General features: G+C 42.1%; 1 protein-coding gene across 2 annotated transcripts in view; it reads right to left on the reverse strand.

Moving 5' to 3' along the window:
- Nucleotides 1-20,725, reverse strand: part of ZNF385D (zinc finger protein 385D) — a 938,617-nt gene extending 917,892 nt beyond the window's left edge. Inside the window, exon 1 of one of the 2 annotated variants that reach the window (XM_081520983.1) lies at nt 20,086-20,725. In XM_081520983.1, coding sequence (XP_081377109.1) covers nt 20,086-20,191 — 106 coding nt within the window. In that variant the 5' untranslated portion in view covers nt 20,192-20,725. The remainder of the gene's footprint in view (nt 1-20,085) is intronic. The other variant, XM_081520984.1, reaches the window with a different exon arrangement.
- Nucleotides 20,726-21,179: the final 454 nt, after the last annotated feature.

Genomic DNA, 21,179 nt, shown 5'->3' on the forward strand with positions numbered 1-21,179 from the left:
AACAGCACTGTCTATATCCCTTTTATTATACACACACGAGTAAAATTGAAAAGAAATTGTAATCTACTGATTTGTGATTCCTTTTACTTCCTTACACTACAGTCAGTGTAGTTCAATGTCAATAGATACTGTGGCTACTTTATGTACCCCATCATGTTGTATGCTGAGGTTCTTTATGTAGTCTCCAATAGTCCTGCAAAAAAAAGTTGCATCTATGAATTTATGATTAAGTATGTGTATGTATACTGTAATATTTTCATTAAGTAAATGTATTTTAGAAAAAAACATACATTTGTTATTGGTAATGACACATATATTTTGTTTCACTTTTTAAAACTGAAGTAGAGTTCTAACAACACAGTTTTAAATTTTAGATATATGTTGTCAAGGCTTGCAAACACTCAGGTGTATTTTACTTCATATACATCATTTCTAAGTTGTTAAATATTCCAATAAAATGATAGCAAGATGCAGGCTAATGATGATACAAGTTATAAGGAATAGAAAATAGAGTGTACAAAAAAGAAATAAAATCGCAGAGTGGCAGCTGTTTTAGAGATCTAGAAAGCAACTAAGACCAAGAAGTCAGTGAGTTTCATGAAAACTTACAGAGGGACTAGTAAGTGGATTATAAGAAATTAGGAAAAGACTAGACAGTATTAGTAATCTGATGAAGAAAATGAACCTTCATTTCAAAAATTTCCAGGAAAAATTTTCAAAACCCTCAAGAATGTCAAAATCAAATACAAAGCAAGCTAAATTGTATTATGTATTCATTCCAATCCCAAAGAAAGGCAATGCCAAAGAATGTTCAAACTACCACACAATTGCACTCATCTCACACGCTAGTAAAGTAATGCTCAAAATTCACTAAGCTAGGCTTCAAGAATATGTGAACCACGGACTTAAAGATGTTGAAGCTAGATTTAGAAAAGGCAGAGGAACCAGAGATCAGATTGTCAACGTCCACTGGATCATAGGAAAGGCAAGAGAATTCCAGAAAAACAACTACATCTGCTTCATTGACTACGCTAAAGTCTTTGACTGTGTGGATCACAGCAAACTGTGGAAAATTCTTAAAGAGATGGGAATACCAGACCACTTGACTTGATTCCTGAGAAATCTGTATGACGATCAAGAAGCAGCAGTTAGAACTAGACATGGGAAAACAGACTGGCTCCAAGTAGGAAAAGGAGTACATCAAGGCTGTGTATTGTCTCCCTGCTTATTTAACTTATAGGCAGAATACTTCATGAGAAACACTGAGCTGGATGAAGCCCAAGCTGGAACCAAGATTGCCAGGAGAAATATCAATAACCTCAGATATGTAGATGACACCACCCTTATGGCAGAAAGTGAAGAGGAACCAAAGAGCCTCTTGATGAAAGTGAAAGAGGAGAGTGAAAAAGCTGGCTTAAAACTCAGCATTGAAAAAGTGAAGATCATGGCATCTGCTCCCGTCAGTTCATGGCAAATAGATGGGGAAACAATGGAAACAGTGACAGACTTTATTTTCTTGGGCTCCAAAATCACTGCGGATATTGACTGTAGCCATGAAATTAAAAGACGCTTCCTCCTTGGAAGAAAAGCTATGACAAACCTAGACAGCATATTAAAAAGCAGAGACATTATTTTGCCAACAAAGGTCCGTGTAGTCAAAGCTATGGATTGTAGTCATTTATAGATGTGAGAGTTGGGCCATTATGAAGGCTGAGCACTGAAGTTTTGCTGCTTTTGAACTGTGGTGTTGGAGAAGACTCTCGAGAGTCCCTTGGCCTGCAAGGAGATCCAACCATTCCATCCTAAAGGAAATCAGTCCTGAATATTCATTGGAAGGACTGATGATGACGCTCCAATACTTTGGCCACCTGATGGGAAGAACTGACCCATTAGAAAAGACCCTGATGCTGGGAAAGATTGAAGGCAGGAGGAGAAGGGGACGACAGAGGATGAGATGGTTGGATGCCATCATTGACTCAATGGACATGAGTTTGAGCAAGCTCCAGGCGATGGTGAAGGACAGGAAAGCCTGACGTGCTGCAGTCCATGGGGTTGCAAAGAGTCGAACACAACTGTGACTGAACAATGAACAAAAGATATTATGACTTTGCATCATCTGTAGAGTATGAGAAAAGATCATTCATTAGTCCTCAACTCAAGGAACAAAAAAAAAATGTTTAATACACTCTGTATATGACCGTATATCACAAATTTTAGAATAAAGCTTATTAAAAAATATATTTCCAAATCACTAAGTACAGAAGCTATGACATATGAAAAACTATACTACCACAAATGGACATATATCTCAGTAAATGTTTTGTGTTATCCTTTCAATATCATTTATATTTTCTACCTGTAGGCTGCAAATACTTCTTTTCTAAGAACAAACATATAATAAAAATATAGTGGAAAAATTAAAAGTTTTAATCTGTGGATATATATGTTCTGTGTAGAGTTTATGTGCATGTTCTAATCAGTCTGAGATTGAATTACTCTGCATTCCAAGAACTAGCTGAAGGTGGAAATTGAGAGATTGAATCAGGAAAATGATGACAAAAGTATCTGTGGTATACATCACAGATGTCCTGTTTTTCTTGATTATCGAGCATTTGTAAGATGCTCTACGCATGAAATAGCCACTGCACAGGAGGTATAGTTTGACAAATATGGCATGCAAAAGTTCACATATATTGCTGTTTTGAGTGTTCTCTTTGTGTGATTTTTCTTATAGAATCAGCTTTATTTCTTAAAGAAAGAGTTTTATATGGGGCACTTGGAGGTGGACCAGTATATAGGTAAGGCAGAGGAGATGAACAGAAGAGAGGCCAAACACAAGAGTGCACTTTGCTTGTGGCCACAGAGACTCCTGTCATAATTATCCAGTATGGATGTGAGAGTTGGACCATAAAGAAGGCTGAGCACCAAAGAACTGATGCTTTTGAACTGTGGTGTTGGAGAAGACTCTTGAGAGTCCCTTGGACTGCAAGGAGATCCAACCAGTCCATGCTAAAGGAGATCAGTCCTGAATATTCATTGGAAGGACTGATGCTGAAGCTGAAACTCCAATACTTTGGGCACCTGATGCGAAGAGCCAACTCATTAGAAAAGATCCTGATGCTGGGAAAGATTGAGAGCAGGAGGAAAACAGGATGACAGAGGATGAGATGGTTGGATGGCATCACCAACTCAATGGACATGAGTTTGAGCAAGCTCCAGGAGATGGTGAAGGATGGGGAGGCCCGGTGTGCTGCAGTCCATGGGGTCACAGAGTCAGACACGACCGAGCGATTGAACAACAAGGCCTTCTATGCTAGAATTGTTTCCCAATTAACTATAAAGCTAAGAGCTCAGCAAAATGTAAAGATATGGTTGCAAGAATCAAAATAAGATCAGACAAATAGGTGGATAGATGGATGGATAAATACACTGTTGTTTATTCACTACGTCATGTCCAACTTTTTTGGGTGGATAGATGGATGAACGGATATACAGACAAAAATAAAATGGATGGATGGATAGACAGACAGAGGATTGTTATGGCTTAATTCCTTAATATATAAGGACAGAGGAATATATAACATCTATAGGCACAAATCAAAGATAAGGCTATTCCATTGGGATATTATTTCTGAGTCTAGTCAATTCAAGGTTATCCGCAATTACATATAATTATACATATTACAAAGCAAGTCTTTGGTAATATATTTAAAAGAGAGGAAAAATGATACAAAATATCAAGAACAAGAGACAAGAGTGGTAACAAAATCAGAGTCTACCATTAAGTGAGCAAAACATTTACTCCCCAGACAATGTCCTCTTTGGTGCGTACAAGGAGGAGACGGCGAGTCAGAATAGGACCCATATTATTGTGGGAATATTAATTATATGAAAAGTGCAGGAATAAGCACTAGCACATAAAAAGAAAATCCCATCATTGAGATTATCAAGAAGTTCACACGCATAATTACACAGTACTTTTCCAGTCTTAATACAATGAAGCCTTCAGATAGGAAGAAAAATAGACCAAAGCATATCATTATCCCCAAATTGCTAAATGAACTTGAAATGTTTTTTAAGTTTCAAGAAGTTTTATAAAGGAGGAAATACCAACTTTAGAGCAGCCCTGAATTACAATAACTAGTATGTTAAGAAATATATGTAGTTAGTTATGGATTAATTTTCTCACCGACCCTCTATTACCTTTTATCTAGATGCAAGTCAAACCAAATTCACTCACTGCCTAAAAATGACTTTCATGTTCTTAATAACTTTTTTTTTTTAATATGGTCAGTTTTTAGGTGACTTTGCGCCATTGAGTAAAGCTGTATTTTCATAGTACTTATATACAGCACAGTATCAGTTAGAATATGCTGTGGTGTATTGCAGTAACAAAAACCCCAAAATCTCAGTGACTCAAAGAGGCAAAGATTGACTTATTGCTCATAAAACATGTTCATCCTAGGTCAGCAAGCCTCCATTCTAACATATCCTGGCTCAGGATTGCAGCTACCAAAGCCTCTACCATCTGAAACACCTTTGGTCTCCATGAACCTAACAAACCACCTACCAGCTTTTAATGTCTTCTGTCAGAGAGTGACATGTGACTCCATTCACATGTCCTCAGCCACAGCAAGTAACACGTCAAAACCTAACTGCAAGGGGGATGGAGAACTGCAATCCTTCCAGATGATTGGAAAGAAAAGACAAAATACTAGGAAATCGATTAAACCACTATCGCATTAGATATGTCACATTCTAAGTGGTTTCTTGCCTCCTTTCTCAGTTAGCTTTGAGTTCCTGGAAATAAAATGTTGAATCTTATCTATATTCCTAAGATTTGTCATTTGTAACCTTACACAGTATTGGGTACTCAATCAGCACTGCTGATGAAAAACAAGGACAGCCAGGAGCATCAAATATTTCAGCATGTTCAAGAAGAAATGATACTGAAAAGACCTTTGGATTTGACACAAAGTTCATGTGTGATCATTGAAAAGTGTCTCAGAAGCATGACAAATCGAGGTAAGAAAATGAAGGGAAGGCATGGAGGCTGCCCTTTCCAAAGGCTGACCAAGATGCCAAAGGGAGATTTAGGACAGCTGCTCAAAGGAAGTTATTCTTCAGAAAAGGAAGAGGTGAGCGGCTCTGGAGGCGGGGCAGATGGAAAGAGAGAGTGAGGTTTGAGAGAGAGAGTGAGGGATGCATGAAGGGTCTCAGAGGCACCATGAGGAAGTGTGACATGAAACAGGTGGGCGAGGGTTGGGGTGGAAACCCTCCTGTGATAGAGACGTGATCTGGATGGTTGCGAGTCAAGTTGCGATGGGAAATGAGAGAAAGAACATTGGAAGATGCGCCAGTCTAGTGGTCTTTATTTCATCTGAGAAGCTGAACCCAGATCACATTCTGAATATAGGAGCAGGCACTGGACAGAAGACTTGACATGGAGGACAAATCAGACAGGCACGGCATGAAAGGGAAGGGGGAGAATAGATGAACAGCAGCGGAAATGGATGTCCAGTTGGAGTGAAATTTTGAAAGGCAAAGCAAACATTCATCTCTTCAGTTACTAGAATCATCTATATGACTTAATGACTCGATGGCATGATCCTCCAAACCAGCTGGTTAAAATTCAGGCCCACACCCCAAAAATGCAAGCAGATGACCCCTTTCTATCATTCAACAAATAAATGTGATGTTTTGACTCCCTGGATGAGAAAAGTCTAAAACTATGGTTTGCCATTTTGACTTAGCAATTGGGAACAATATAAAAATATAATTGTGTAATGACTTCTCAAAGGGGTCATTTTTAGTCTACTTTCATTGGGCAATGCTACAAGGAGACTCCAACTGATTCAACGCACTTAAACATAGACAGAAACGTTATCATGCAACTTCCAAGATATTTTTGTCTTCCAATATGTTCTTTAAAATGAGTTGGTATTAGCCTTTTAAGGAAGGAAAAATAAAATAGACAGTTTTTGTATTTTCCTCAAAAATAAAGCTAAATTTTCCCTGAATATTTGCAGGTGTTCTGCTACCCTGGGCATACTGATGGAATTTAGTTTTAGTCTTAGCAGTCATGAGGTATGAAAAAGAAATGTAACAATACTAATAAACTTCAGAACCTTTGCTTGCTTCCCATGATCCTTAGTGTATGACAATAATAAAGCAATCATTCCAAAGCATCCTAAGTCAAGGTTGGTATCTGCTGTTTAAATGTACAGAAATAGTTAAATTCTGAGAAAACAGTGCTGGTATTGAAAGAGTCAGGTCAAAAAGAAGTGAAGCTGAATTTTGGAAGGAAATGATCAACTCAGTATGAGATGACAGCAGGAATTCCAGGAGAAATGACAGGAGATGATGCCCTAGAGAGACAGCAAATCTCTCCTTGCTATGGAAATTAGGTATGAGTCATGTGTAAGCAAACCAATGTATCATATCATTTTTGATGCTTGGCCATATAACTTATTTGTTTTCATGGGTTATAAGAGATGATTAGCTACATGTACTAAAGGCAGCACAGTTTTCAAGAAAAGGGCATTTTTAAGGTAGGCTTCAGTTTTCAAAAGTGTTTATGGGACCACTTTTTTACTTGAATGAAAGGCAAAAGAAGGACAAACAGAATGACAAAAGAGAGTCTGGGATTACCATGATTATCAAAGTCACAGCACCTGACCACCTTCAAAAGCATCTCCTTTGTGGGGCTATTCCCAACGTTATCATGGAAAGTCTTCATGGTCGAAATCTTACAGCTTGTTTCACTTCCTGAAAGGTTCCGGGAACTAATAAAGCAAGAGTGAAATAAACCTTTGCTCTGTGTGTGTGTGTGTGTCAGTCGCTGTCGTGTCTGACTCTTTGCGACCCCGTGGACTGTAGCCCGCCAGGCTCCTCTGTCATGGGATTCTCCAGGCAAGAACACTGCAGTGGGCTGCCATTTCCTTCTCCAGGGGGTCTTCCCGACCCAGGGATAGAACCCAGGTCACTGCATTGCAGGCAGATTCTTCACCACTGAGCTACTTGGGAAGCCCAGACCTCTGCTAGACAATTTTAAAAGCATGATTTCTTTCTTCATAACCCATGCCTAATGATTTTATTATTTTGGACCAAATCTCTTTTACTATTTTCCACAAAAGTATGCCAAGCCATCCTCAAATTAACCTTTCAATGACTTCTAAACTATTTTAGTTTGTAGACACACATGACACACACACACACAAACACACACAACAGCCGTATTCATGGAATCGGTACCACAAGTCTAGTTTCAGACATAAGAAGCGTTGCACAGCGCATGGAAGTCTCCTGAAGATCACACTTCCCTACATTCTCTGTCCACATTACAGCAATCAACCAAATTTCTATAACTTATTACCATCCTCTTTTACTAGACTATTGATCCCTCAAGTGAAAGCCAGCTCCCAAGATTTACTGCTATGTATTCTAATGACAAAGCAATGACATGAAATCTCAAAAATTATTTCATAGTGGAACAGATACCAATGCCTTAGTCTACCCTGTTTACGGGAGGGCGTGTGAGAGGCATGCTGCATTGGGATATACGGTCTAGATAGCGGTGGTGTCCCTCTATTCATGTAGCACTCCCACTGTTAAAGAACACTTCCACTTTAACATCTGACTCTCTTTGAGTGGGAATTCATGTACGAGAAACAAGTAACTGTGCATTCCTAGGAGACTCTGCTAAGCAGGGGGATCACTCACTTGGCCCATTTCTGTTTCCTTCAGCTTAGAAAAACTGAGAGCCTTCTAATATTATTTGATTATGCCATCCCTCTAGAGATCATTAGCTCTTCTTACCTTAAATCTTTTATTCTTCTGAAACATAGTATGTCGATGATTAAAATAGTGCATTTGATGTAGAAAGAAAAAACAAATTGCAGCCTTTTGCTGCTCTAAACAAAACTAGTTTTTGTTTTGTTTTGTTTTTTTATCACAAACACATTTGGGAAAATAGTTAAATCGCCAGGTTTCAAATTATCACAGGGATGGGGTTAAAACAAATTCACTGAGTACACAGACTTTCCAGACTCAGCTAATGGACAAGATGATTCACCGTTCTCATGTGGCAAGACAAAAGGGAAAGCCAGTGGTGGAGGAAACACAGGAATGCAGAAACCCAACCTTCAAACTTGGGCATGGCAAGCAAGCAACTTGTAATCAGAAGGTAACAGGCAGCGTTAATTTATAGAAAGATGCCTTTTGGAGTACCAATTTAGCCTAATCAATTGAGAAACTTATTACTGGGCCTGACAATTTTCCTTAAGGACCACATCAAGGTACAGCAAGTAACTCTCAAAGTCGCTTTAGTATTTGCATAAAATTAGTTTATCTCTGCATTGAAACTGAGGATGGTTACAAAGCCCACCGTGGAGTACATTTCAGAGCAATTTTCAAATTAAAGTTTCATTAGTGCTCCTTTAATAATGCCGTTTATTGATTGTTCTCATCTCTATTCCATTCATACGCGATCACTGCCCCGCAGTAAATCATCCCAGCGTACGACAGGACCCACAGAAGCCGCTTTCCTGTGCGCGAGACAGGAGAAGGACGCTTTTCCGGGTGGTACCAGCAAGCTCGGGCTTGGAGTCAGACGTGGCTAGTTCACGCTTTCGCCTTAGCCCCGCTGGGCCATTTGGCCCTGCATAATCACATGAGCTTGGTTTCGTGTTCTTATCTTTTAAAAAATGTTAAATATGGCTAACAGTAACACTTACCTAATCAAGGGAAGAAATCAATGAGACATTTCACATGTCATTTTTGTAGCTTGTGAAACATCATTTCAATGTAACATTTTAATATGTGCATTAGAAAAAAAAAGATGAAAAAACTTGCTCTAAATGGACATAGAAATGTGAACTCCATCATTTGTAATGACAACCTTTCTTGTCCTGAATATTATTTCCTTTTTCTTAAATTTTCTTAAGCATGCTAAAATATCCTAATTAAGAAAATTTTACTCTTGTTAAAGTAGGCAATCTTTTAAGAAAGGAATTATTTCTTCTAACTTCTTCAGAATTCTGAATAGTTTCTCTTTAACTTTGAAAATTTAAATTAAGAAGACATATTCTAATTTATGATACAGAAAGAGAAAAAAATTTTTCCAGTATCATCTCTTCAGGTTAACTTGTCCTGGTTTTTTATTTATGAAGAATCAAAGAAGGATACACTGGCATCAGACATAATTTATAATTAATAAATAATTAAGACTCATGCCACTAATTAAAAAGGAATTTTTATAAATATGAACTGCTCACAAAGTTCATGGGAACAGAAAAAATGGTCTTTTGAAAGCAATTTCCTCAGGTCAAATTCTTCTTTATGAAATGCTAAAAAACTTCACTCGACCTACTAAAAAGTCATCAATTAGATAGTAACTGAGCTGTGTCTCCTTTATTCAAGAGAGAGACATTGATAAAACATATCAAAATCTGAGAAATCACACTGCTATATTTAAGGCAATTTTTAGGGTATCTTCAGGCTATTTAGCTCAATTTTCTACAAGTTCTCTGTCTACCACGTGTGTAAGTGTGTGTGTGTGTGCTCAGTCGTGTCAACTCTGCAACCCCATGGACTTTAACCCTCTAGGCACCTCTGTCCATGGATTCCAGGTAAGAATACTGGAGTGGGCTGCTATTTTGTACTCTAGAGCTATCACACGGTAGAACATAATTGTTTACTCATTGAACAAATGTTTGGGGACACCTACTTTGTTCAAGGCACTGACAAACATTTCCGGGGGTAGAAAGATTAAAAAAACACAGCCTCCACCATAATGGGACTATATTTATTATATATGACATTTATTATTATCTCAATTTCTGATGCTCAGGGTGATCTATAAAGAACTGAATTATCAAGAGAAATCCAAGTTCACTCACTGCACCTGACTTACTAATTCTTTAGGCAAATACGGACTTGCCCACGACTCCTACCCCAAAGATACACTTAGCATTCCTCCAAAGGATCCATTTTCTCAGGTTCCCTAAAGAGTCCAGCTGACCCCAGCTTTCAACTCATCACAAAGAATATATGCATGGGGAATTTGTCAAAGGAAGTGGGCTCAACTCACTGGCAAGCAAGCACAGTCAGTGTCATTAAAAGGGCAAAATTCATAAAGCATTGTCTGAGGGGTACATGGCCCTCCCATCCTGCTGGAAACTGAAATGTCTGAAGTTAAGCCAGACCAGAAGGCATCCCAGTAACTACACTGCTCAGTGTTTTGTAAGAAAGATTCCTATGAAAGTCTCTGCTAGGTAAAGAACAAGGATGTAGTTCACCACACCATTCAGTTCACTCCAGCAGGACTCATGGCAAAAACTGTCTTCAGTCTCAGTAGGAGGAATGGTCTGTCTTTCCCAAACAGCAGAGTTCTGACAATATCTGCTTCCATGGGTCTGATGGTTGTCTAAAAACATGGGTCAAATTATGAACCATATCCTCCCAGTAGATACTCTGAGCATGGGTTGGAGTATCCTTACATATCTTTCCTCTTCTAAGGAAATTTCTTATCAGGAGCTTGCAAATGATTAATTGATTTCTAAATTCTTTGAAGCATAACTCAAATACAGAGAAGTGCATAAATTGTTTACTCAAACTGATGACTTTTTACAAGCGAATAGACCCATGTAATCATCACCCAAATCAGGAAACATTTTCAGCACCTTACCCCCTCCCTCACCAATAATTATGATGTGTCATTTAGTTAGTTTTGCTTCATTTTGAATGTTACATATTGGAATCATGCTTTGGGAGGGCTTCTGGCCTTTGTTAGTCAACATCATGTTGTGAAGATCACTCATATTTTAGTCTATAATTGCAGTTTATTCATTCTCATCCTAGTCTCTTTTTAATTTAACAACATTTTACATTGCTTTTAAAACATTTTAAGCCCTTAAACAAAAAAGGTAAAAAAAAAAAAAAAAAGGCAATGGTTTCTTCAATATGACATCAGGCACAGGCAACAAGCCAAAGAAAAAAATAGACAAACTGGACTTGTTGAATTTTTGTTTAATTGTCCATCAAAAGACAGTACCACCAGAGCAAAAAGGCAACATACAGAATGGGGAATGTTTCAGATTATACGCCTAAATGAGGAGTTAAGTCCAAGAATGTATTGTTGTTGTTCAGTCAGTTAATCATGTTCAACTTTTTATGATCCCGTGGACTGTAGCCCATCAGGCTCCTCTGTCCATGGGATTTCCCAGACAAGGATAATGGAGTGGGCCGCCATTTCCTTCTCCAGGGGATCTTCTCGACCCATGAATAGAACCTACTTATCGGGCATTGGCAGGCAGATCCTTTACCACTGAGCCACCAGCCAGAAAAACCAAACGACTCCATTCAAATGCAAGCAAATGACTTGAACAGACATTTCTCCAAAGAAGGTATGTAAATGGTCAGCAAGGACATAAAAAGATGTTCAACCTACTAGTCATCAGAGAAATGCAAATTAAAACTACCGTGAGACACCACCTCGTGCCTTAATAGACTTTAACACAGGCTTCTGGGTAAGCCAGTTACAGAACAGGCATGTGGGCAGGGCTTGGAGAAATTGGAACCCTCGTGTACTCAGAATGTAAAATGGTAGAGCCACTGAGGAAAATATTGTGGTGGTCCCTCAAAAAAGGTAAAATAGGATGCCCACATGACCCAGCAATCCCACCTCAGGATATACTCCAAAGGCACTGAGCACAGCCTCAAAGAGATGTTTCCATACCTTTGTCTGCAGCAGCATCACTCACAGAAAGTTAAGAATGGAAGCCACACATGCATCCATCACCATATCAGCAAAACGTGGTGCCGAGAAATAACGGACTAGCTCCCACAAAACGCAGTCTATACACACAATGGAATGTTTGCTTCCTGAAAAGGAAGATAATTCTGACATATGCTACCACCTGGATGAACCTTGAGGACACTACGCTAAGGGAAATAAGCCAGGTACAAAAAGACGAACCCGGCATCATCCCGCTTCAAGTATTCAGAGTAGCTGAAATCACAGACAGAACGGCGGTTACCGGGGGCAGGAGGGAAAGGCGAATGAGGAGCTGCTGTTCACGGGTACAGAGAGAGTTTCAGTTTTACAAGAAGAAGAGAACTCTGGAGACGTGTGTGTGTGTGCGCGTGCGTGTGTGTGTGTTGGGGGGGGGGCAGGGAGATTGCACAGCGATGTGGATGTACTCAGTACTGCGGCTCCGCACGCTCAAAAACGGCTATGATGGTCACCTTCACATTGTACGGATCTCACTACTCAAAAACTGGGGAAAAGGTAAAGAATCAATAAAGGACCTCCCTGATGGGCTGGTAGATAAGGATCCGCACCTCCACTGCAGATGTGTGATCTCTGGTTAGGGAACTAAGATCGGAAATCCCCCAGGCTGTGAAGCACAGCCAAAATAATAATAATAATAATTAAATAAACAGTGTCTATTCACTAAGGCCTAAATTTAACTAATGCCTGTTAGAAAAAGAAATGTGAAAAGTAAACAATTCCAAAGAAAAGTTCTTAATTCTCAGTTAAACCAAAAGTCCAATTCACCACAACATTTTAGTAATTGATATTTCTAGTTAATTATGTTATGTGACTGATGAAATTCTGTTTCTTTCTCTAAAATTTTACTTTTGTCTCTTTTGTTAAATTTGCTGATTCTTTATTTTATTTCAAGGCATATATAACACAACCAGAAGGAACAGAGGGCAAAAGCTCTCCCTTCCAGGCTGTGTGTATGCTAGCCCTTGGCTAAGTTCCTTATGTCCAAAGTGACTTTAATAGTAATTCTTTGCTCCTAAAATTTCAAGGTCTAACATAAAGAGCCAACTATACTTAATAAAAGTACTCACTAAAAGGTAGTATTTGTTTAGAAAACGTGAAGTAAAAGTGAAGTTGCTCAGTCATTGGACTCCTTGCGACCCATGGACTGTAGCCCTCCAGGCTCCTCTGTCCATGGGATTCTCCAGGCAAGAAAAGAATACTAGAGTGGGCTGTCATCCCCTTCTCCAGGGGATATTGCTGACCCAGAGACTGAACCTGGGTCTCCCGCATGGCAGGCAGATTCTTCACCATCTGAGCCACCAGGGAAGCCCAGTTCTGTAGAATCAGTTCAGTTCAGTCGTGTTGACTCTTTGCGACCCGATGGACTGCAGCACACCAGGCTTCCCTGTCCATCACCAACTCCCAGAGCTTGCTCAAACTCAAGTCCATCGAGTCGGTGATGCCATCCAGCCATCTCATCCTCTGTCATCCCCTTCTCCTCCAGCCTTCAGTCTTTCAACCAGCATCAGGGCCTTTTCAAATGAGTCAGTTCTTCACATCAGGTGGCCATAAGTATTGGAGCTTCAGCTTCAGCATCAGTCCTTCCAATGAATATTCAGGACTTATTTTGTAGAATGATGTGTAGTGTTGTGTAATTGAATAGTTATGTAGAATAGTGTTATTTATACACTAGACGTGCTACCAAATACAAGTTCCTGTCCTCGAGGAACTTTGAGACAAAACAAATGGAAATGTGGGAGTTTGGAGCAGAGAAAGATTTAGTTCAGGGCCAGGCAAGGAGAATGGGCGGCTGTGCCCCACTAAATCCCCTCGGAACTCCTCAACGGGTTTGGCAAAACATTTTTAAAAGCCAGGTGAGAGGGGGCCCCCCAGGGTTTATGATCGGCTCAAGCACAATTCTCTCATTGGTTCATGGTGATCAATCCTTAGGTACCAGAAGGTTTGGGGACCATGTGGTCAAGATCATCAAGTAGTCCATTTCTTCCATTTGGTTGTGGCTTTTAGCATCTGAAAACGTCACTGAGATCCTGTTACCTGGGTCCCTCAGAGAAGAGCGGCAGCAGAGGATACGGGGGAGCGGCCTGTGCCTGGAAGGCTCCGTGCGGTCCCGCTCAGTCACAGGCATCCCAGGAGCCCAGGCTCTTGCGTTTCCTGCTGCTGCTGGCTATGTCCCCAGCACCAGCATTCTATAAACACAAAGTAATCACTGATTAAATAGTTACTGACTGCATTATGTGAAAATCCAATGAACAGAAAAGAATCAAATGCCTGTGGTCCAAAATCAGGTCCAAATTTAAACATAAATTAAGACAATATACTTTATTTTACATTTTTAACTTTTTAGTTTGTATTGGGGTATAGCTTATTATATATAGTTGATGCTTTTGAACTGTGGTGTTGGAGAAGACTCTTGAGAGTCCCTTGGACTGCAAGGAGATCCAACCAGTCCATCCTAAAGGAGATCAGTCCTGAATATTCTTTGGAAGGACTGATGCTGAAGCTGAATCTCCAGTACTTTGGCCACCTGATGCGAAGAACTAACTCATTGGAAAAGACCCTGATGCTGGGAAAGATTGAAGGCAGGAGGAGAAGGGGACAACAGAGGATGAGATGGTTGGATGGCATCACCGACTCGATGGACATGAGTTTGAGCAAGCTCTGGGAGTTGGTGATGGACAGGGAGGCCTGGCGTGCTGCAGTCCATGGGGTCACAGAGAGTCAGACAGGACTGAGCGACTGAACTGAACTGATAGCCGATTAACAATGTTATGATAGTTTCAGATGAACAGCAAAGGGACTCAGCCATCCATACGCATGTATCCATTCTCCCCCAAACTCCCCTCCCACCCAGGCTGCCACATGACACTGAGCAGAGGTCCCCGTGCTGCACAGCAGGTCCTTGTTGGTGATCTGTCTCAAATACAGCAGTGTGTACATGTCCGCCCCAACATGAAAGGTCCTTTCTGCACTTTCCACAATTTAGTTATGTCAGTTCTGCTATCTTATCATACATCTACCACCATGGAAAAACAGGAGGACGACTGTTGTAGCAAAATACCGTGTACTCTCCTCAGTTACTTCAAACCCTAACCCCTGAAACTGGCAAATATCACCTTTTTGGGGAAAAGGGTCTTTGCGGATGTGATTAAGCTAAGGATCTTAAAATGGGAAATCATCCCGGCTTATCAGCATAGGCCCTACATGCAGTCCTCAAGGTTCCTTAGAGAAAAGCAGAGGGAGGCCAGGCTCCCCAAGGAGAAGGTGGTGGGAAGGAAGAGGCCAAGGGGGGCGAGGGGACCGCAGACTTCGGAGCACCAGCGGCCAGAGGAGCTGCAGGAGGCAAGGTACAGCTTCCCCCTCGAGCATCCTGACAGCCTTGCTGACACCTTGATCTGGACCCAGGGACACAGATTCCTGGCTTCTGATCTCCGGAACTGGGAGAGAATACATTTCTGATGTTTTGGGCTACCAAGTTGGTGGACATTTGGTTCAGGAGGCACAGGAGACATATATGAAGATGATTAAAAACAAATGACATCATCAATGGCAAATTCACTTTGTATTAGACACTATTTGAAGCACTTAATATGCACTTCAAATATTAAAGCACCATATATACACACACACATATATCTTATTAAGCTTTCAATCCACCTATGTGATAGACTGTTTATTATCACCACTTTATAGATGAGGACATGGGGTCCAAGAGCTGTACAAGAAGCTCATGAAATTCTCACAGCTTTTAAGGGACAAGGAGATAAACCCAGGCATTCTATTTCTTGAGTTCACGCCCTTAAATGTTACACCTTGTTAATCGATTATTTTGTCTGAGTTTGTCATAGTTTACTATGAGTGTAAAATATGTAACCACCGGAGAATCAATCCAGCAGCTTAAATCTCTATTCTTTAAATTCTAGTTGATATGGATAGATTTGGTACCCAGGCTAAACTCTCAAAAGTTGTTCTCAACAAAATGCAATTTAAAATCTCAATTTTTCAAGATGCCTTCTAGAGTTTTGTGTGTATTCCTCTGTTTAAGTGGAAGTAAAGATACTATAAGAACATTCACCCACTTTTCTTTCCATTTCTTGAAGGTAGATGAAAGATTGTTAAAGGAGAAAGAAATCTCTAATAACTTTAACAAAACATTATAAAATAGCGGTGAACGCCTCTTCAGATATAAAAACAGACCACATGACAAGCCCACGAAAAACCTAAATTGAGAACATCTGACCCCACGTTGTGAGAAATTCTTAGGAAAATCCTCAAATAGACTTCTCCGATGCTAAACTGTAATAATATTTTTTTCTTCTCATGGAGACCGATTGGGTTAAACTCAGGATACTGCAAGATGGGCACTGTTTGAAAATGGACTACATGACTGCATGGAAGGAAAATAAGGGCTCCTTCGTGGCAAACTTCTCACTTAAAACACCTGCATAGAAGTGCTGCCTGTTTGCTTGTTTGGATGACACTATGGGTAACATATAAAGCCATTAAGTTGTCAAGACGTCCCTCTTCCAACCTAGGACCGTGTTCTAGCATCCTCTCCCAGGCCATCAGCAGGTTAGGACTAAGAGAGTCTTCAGCCTAGACAGAATTCTAAAAGTGGTCTAGAATTACCTAGGTGGGATTAAAAATCACATTTAAAATGGAATAAAGACTTGGTGAAGGAATCTGAGTCATCTCAGCCTCTCAGTATCCTCAAACTTCTTTCTCATTGCAGTTTTTCTTTTAAAGTTAAGGCTGGGTTATTCCAGAAAGGGAGTGATTGCTAATTTTAGTAGGCCCTAGAAGATATAAATTAATACATTTTTAATGTACTGGAATTTTAAAATTGATCTACAATGCGTTATTCACTGGTTCAAAAGATTAATTATATTTAAGAATTCTCAGCCTGCACCCAATTTGAGCTGATCTAGGTTTCCTAAGAGGTTATTTAAGTGCCTGCTTGGTTGTCAACCTACGGGCTTCATTTTATTCAAACTCTCACTTCAGAGCTCTTGTCAAAAAACTAAGAAGTGTCATCCACCTTGAGTTCTCAGCTCTTGAAACATTCAAAATTACATATCCTTCCCCAATATTAGTTTCTTCAAACTGTGATGTCAGTGTGACTCTGATGTTTATGGAGTTTAAGTCACTTTTCAGAGATCTGATTGTTCAGATCACCAGATAATATAAAAACCGATTGTTTTACTATGCAAATATTGAATTTTAAAAACACAGGAGGACATGTTCATGTAATTATAAGGTGAACTCATTTATAAGACTCCCACTGTCATAAAATATTTTGCAATTCAACAATTCAAATTTATAATTAGTTTCAATATTTTACTTCTAAGGTTAAATACGCTGGCCTCTATAACAACCTCATTATTTCAAAAACAAACAAAACCTCTAGGCAAGTTATTACGGTGCTATTTTTATACTCCTGATAAAACACATATTCAGAAATGTATTATTTTCAGTAGGCAAAATATGTGTTTAAGACTTCAACTATATCAAAAGGCAACAATGTATATTTCATGTGATGTTAAGTTACTACTACAAAAAAACAATTTAACTGAAACAATAGAGAAGCTATGGCAATCACCGTTAGTTTACTGGTACATTGCAAGGTCTGTTTATTTGAAAAGGTCAAGATACCATGCAAATGCAATGAAACCTAGTAAAAGATCTTCCTCAAAGATCCTCTATTCCCAAAGCTGCCCCCACTTCTGAAATATTAATATCAGTGTCCCAATGGATTTATACACTTTTATTTGAAAATTCCATATGTACAGTCAAATCAAATCTGTGATTTATCACTATTCCCCAAACAAGCATAATAACAGCTTATGAAGAAACAAGACAGACACATCTTATTTGGTGCTCTTGCTCTTAGACAGGCATCGACATAACTGATCTGAAGAACTCACAAGCAATGAGTTTATAAAGTTGGAGATGACAAGAAAATAACGGAAGATGTGTACTCAGCTACCTGCATACAATTTGCAGTGCAATAAGAAACTCAGTCTTAATTAAATTTCAAATAAAATAACCCTAAATTAGACGTGAATCTTTTAGCCAGAGTTGTTGTTATAGATGAAACACTGTTTTGTTGAATTGCAAACATGTTTCATTATTAAACTTTGATACACCTAGTAAATAGCAAATCACAGCAGGGGGTGTAATTGTTTTGGAAATACTGCTGGAAATAAAGATGAAACTTTAAAACAAGCTGTTAGTGTCTCTCAACAGAAATTCAACATCCTGTTAGGATCTGAGCATTAATTATAAGCTGGCTGAAATATGAGAATGTCCAGGTAGACCACAGGATAATGCTACAGACTCATTCAAAGATATGCTTGATGTTATATTAAATTACATACTTCTAATAGAAGGGCTATAATATAGTTCTATAACTGATTGATAATAACAGGGCTCAAGGAAGGACTGTCATCAAGGTAAATACCAAGAGCTCATCATTGAGACCTCTCTAGAGCTGGCAGGTGCAATCAAATAAATGCCACACAATTGTTACTCTGTGATTTCAAGTCACAAACTCCACACCTCTTACAATAAAAATACATTTGAAACAGCTGTGGATGAATCAATCTGTGATATTGTCATCACCTGAGTAACTTTTCAGGTGATGAACAATGTAGAGGTTGTCCTTCCACTTTTCAAAGGAGTGCCAAAGAGGTCCTGGTCATGGAACTACTCTGGAGCCCAGCGGTCTTGGGTTCCCAAACACGGACTCTGGATCTTCCCCAAAATTATCTCTGAAGCCTGCTTTTCCTTAACCACAAAGGGAAGATGGAAAAGGTGCTGCCTTCTTGGGATATTTGCGCCTCAATAAAGCCTTGAATACACTGCCTGATGTGCAGTGAATGGGAATAAATATTAGATGTCATTACTACTGCTATTAAGGTTAAGTGACCCCAAAGGGCCTTTGGCCACTTTGTCATAGAGCAAAAATAGTCCAGAAGTCCTAACTTTTGGCTCAAGTCACTTTCTCCTACTCCAGAGAGTTTCCAAACTTCAGTTATTTAAATCTAAGATGATACATGAACTCAAGATATGTGTTCACCCCCCCAGTCTATATTTTAGCTGCATTCCAAGAGGGTGCAAGTTCATTTCTGAGGAACATCAAGGCAACGAGAAGAAACTGCAGCAAAACCCAGCCGTGCTGGGCTGCATCAATCTCCGTAATTCGAAATGACCCATATTTGCCTTTTATGCTTGGAGACCAGGGCCTGAATTATCCAGGACAAGGCAGGGGGTGGCACGAAAATCCAGAGGGACAGACACTGTTCAGTGGGTCGCAGGGGCCACGGCGAACCAGAATGAAGCGCACGCTGGAAAGTCACGTTCAACAGACCAACTAGCAAACCGCCTCCAAAGAAGAAATATTTCCTCATCACATTTCCAAAAGGCAGCACAGGAATGTCCTAGAAAAGCGCCATTCGAGGGTCCATTAGTCACACCCACAAACAGAAGGAAGGTCTCCCAAGTCGGTTTAGGGTTCCAGGTCTCGGAGAGGCTAAGATGCAGGAAGGGCACGTTCCTCCTTAGTCCAGCCGAGCTCAGGCTCCAGGAGGACACGGCCTTTCCTCCAGAGACGCGCACGATGCGGCCAAGTCTAAACTGGGCTTTTCACCCGGGGGGACTCCTTCCTGGGCGCAGCTCTTTTCCCTCTGGACCCCAACTTGCACACACAGGAAAACTTCTCCCAAAAGGCAGGAAGTCGCGGGGTACCGCAGACCCCCCGCGCTCACTTCTACCCGGGTCCGGGGGCCCCGGAGGGCGATGCCATCTGGGGGCGCCCATATGACCTCGACCCCCCACCCCCGCTCTGAAAGTCGAAACGATGCCCCTGGAGACAGGCTGCCTGCAGCTCAACAGCTTCTCGCGGGGAGAGGAAGACAGCGGAGAGGCAGCCAGCCTGCTGCTCTCTTATCCCAACAAGTTCGCCGCTTTCCCGAGGAGGGAGCGCGCCCCGCGCCCCGGAGACGGGCGGCGGCGTCCAGCCCGGCGAGCCCGCCCGCGCTCGCTGGCCGGGCCAGGCTGCCCCCTGCGCCCCTCCGCTGCCCCCGACGCCCGGGTCCTCAGCAGCCACTGTGTCCGGAGACCCTGGAGCTCCGCACTCCCCACTCGCGCCGCCTCTCCGCGGGGCGCGGGGCCGGGGTGGCGGCGGGGGTCCCCGGTAGGCGACCGCGCCAAATACACCCCGCGGGGGCGCACCCCCGGCGCCCGGCCCCGCGCCCCCGCCAACTCCCCAGCCGCCGCTCGGGCGCTCAACTTACCGGGGCCGGGCGGCGCCGGGGGCGAGCCCAGCGGCTTCTCTCTCCTTCCTCCCGCCGAGCCCTTCATCTTCCTGCCACCCGCAGCCCGGCGCCCCGGCCCAGGCATCCGCGAGGGGCGGCTGCCGGGGGCTGGGGTCCCCGGGGCACACGGCGGCGGGGGACTGCCCGGCGCGCCGGGCGAGCGGCCCGGGGCGCGGGCTGCAGGTGCGGTCTGCGCGCCTCTCTCCAGCGTGGCCCGGCCCAGGTGCGCCACGGGGCCCGGGAGCGAGCGAGGGAGCCGCGGGGACGCCAGGAGCGGGCGGGAGGCCGGGGCTGCCTTTCAGCGAGTGAGCGGCTCGTGGAGTGAAGGCGAGCGCGGGGCGGAGGGACGCATCCAGGAGCGAGACAGTGGGGACGAGCTCCCGCGCGGCGCCAAGCGGGGCTCTCCTCCCGCGCGCTCGGGTCCTTTATCCTCGGGGTGGCTGCGGGTACCTGAGGACCACTCCCCCGCTCTCTCTCAGGAGTTAACCTCCACCCTCACGGCAGACACGAAGTGAAGGAGTGAGGCTCCTGCAGATCCGTAGGGAACCCCGTCTCCACAAGTCCTGCGTGCTCATCCCTCTGAGGGGCACACGTCCTCCGAAGACCCTCCTCCCCTCCCACCCTCCGGGTCCCCTTCCTGCCCCTCCCTCACCCCAGGTAGAGGGTGTGAAAACACACCCTTGGTTGTCCAGGTCTAGGACCTAGAGGGGTACTTCCCAAACTTCACTGTGAGGCAGAATCACCCAGGGGTCGTGCTAAAGTTCAAATCCAGATCCGACTGGACTGGAATGGGGCTTGAGATTCTGCATGGTTAATTATGAGGCAGAGGCTGCTGATCCAAGGGGCCCGTTTTAAGTGACAAAACGGGGAGGAACAAACAAAGTGAACCTGCTTTCTGATCTCAGCTGAGCCACCGTCTGTAAGATGAGCCGGAATCACAGGTCGCTGAGGCGCCCAGTGTTTGTGCTGGGATTTTAGGATGCTGTGGAAGCCAAACGGTGCAAAAAGATAAAACACTCTACAGGTAGAGGCTCTCGTGATTGTCTTTAATAATTACTATTGATACAATCCTT

This window comes from Giraffa tippelskirchi, chromosome 8 (genome assembly GCF_054371585.1).
Source record: "Giraffa tippelskirchi isolate mGirTip1 chromosome 8, T2T-mGirTip1v1.2.pri, whole genome shotgun sequence".
NCBI classification, from domain to species: Eukaryota; Metazoa; Chordata; class Mammalia; order Artiodactyla; family Giraffidae; genus Giraffa; species Giraffa tippelskirchi.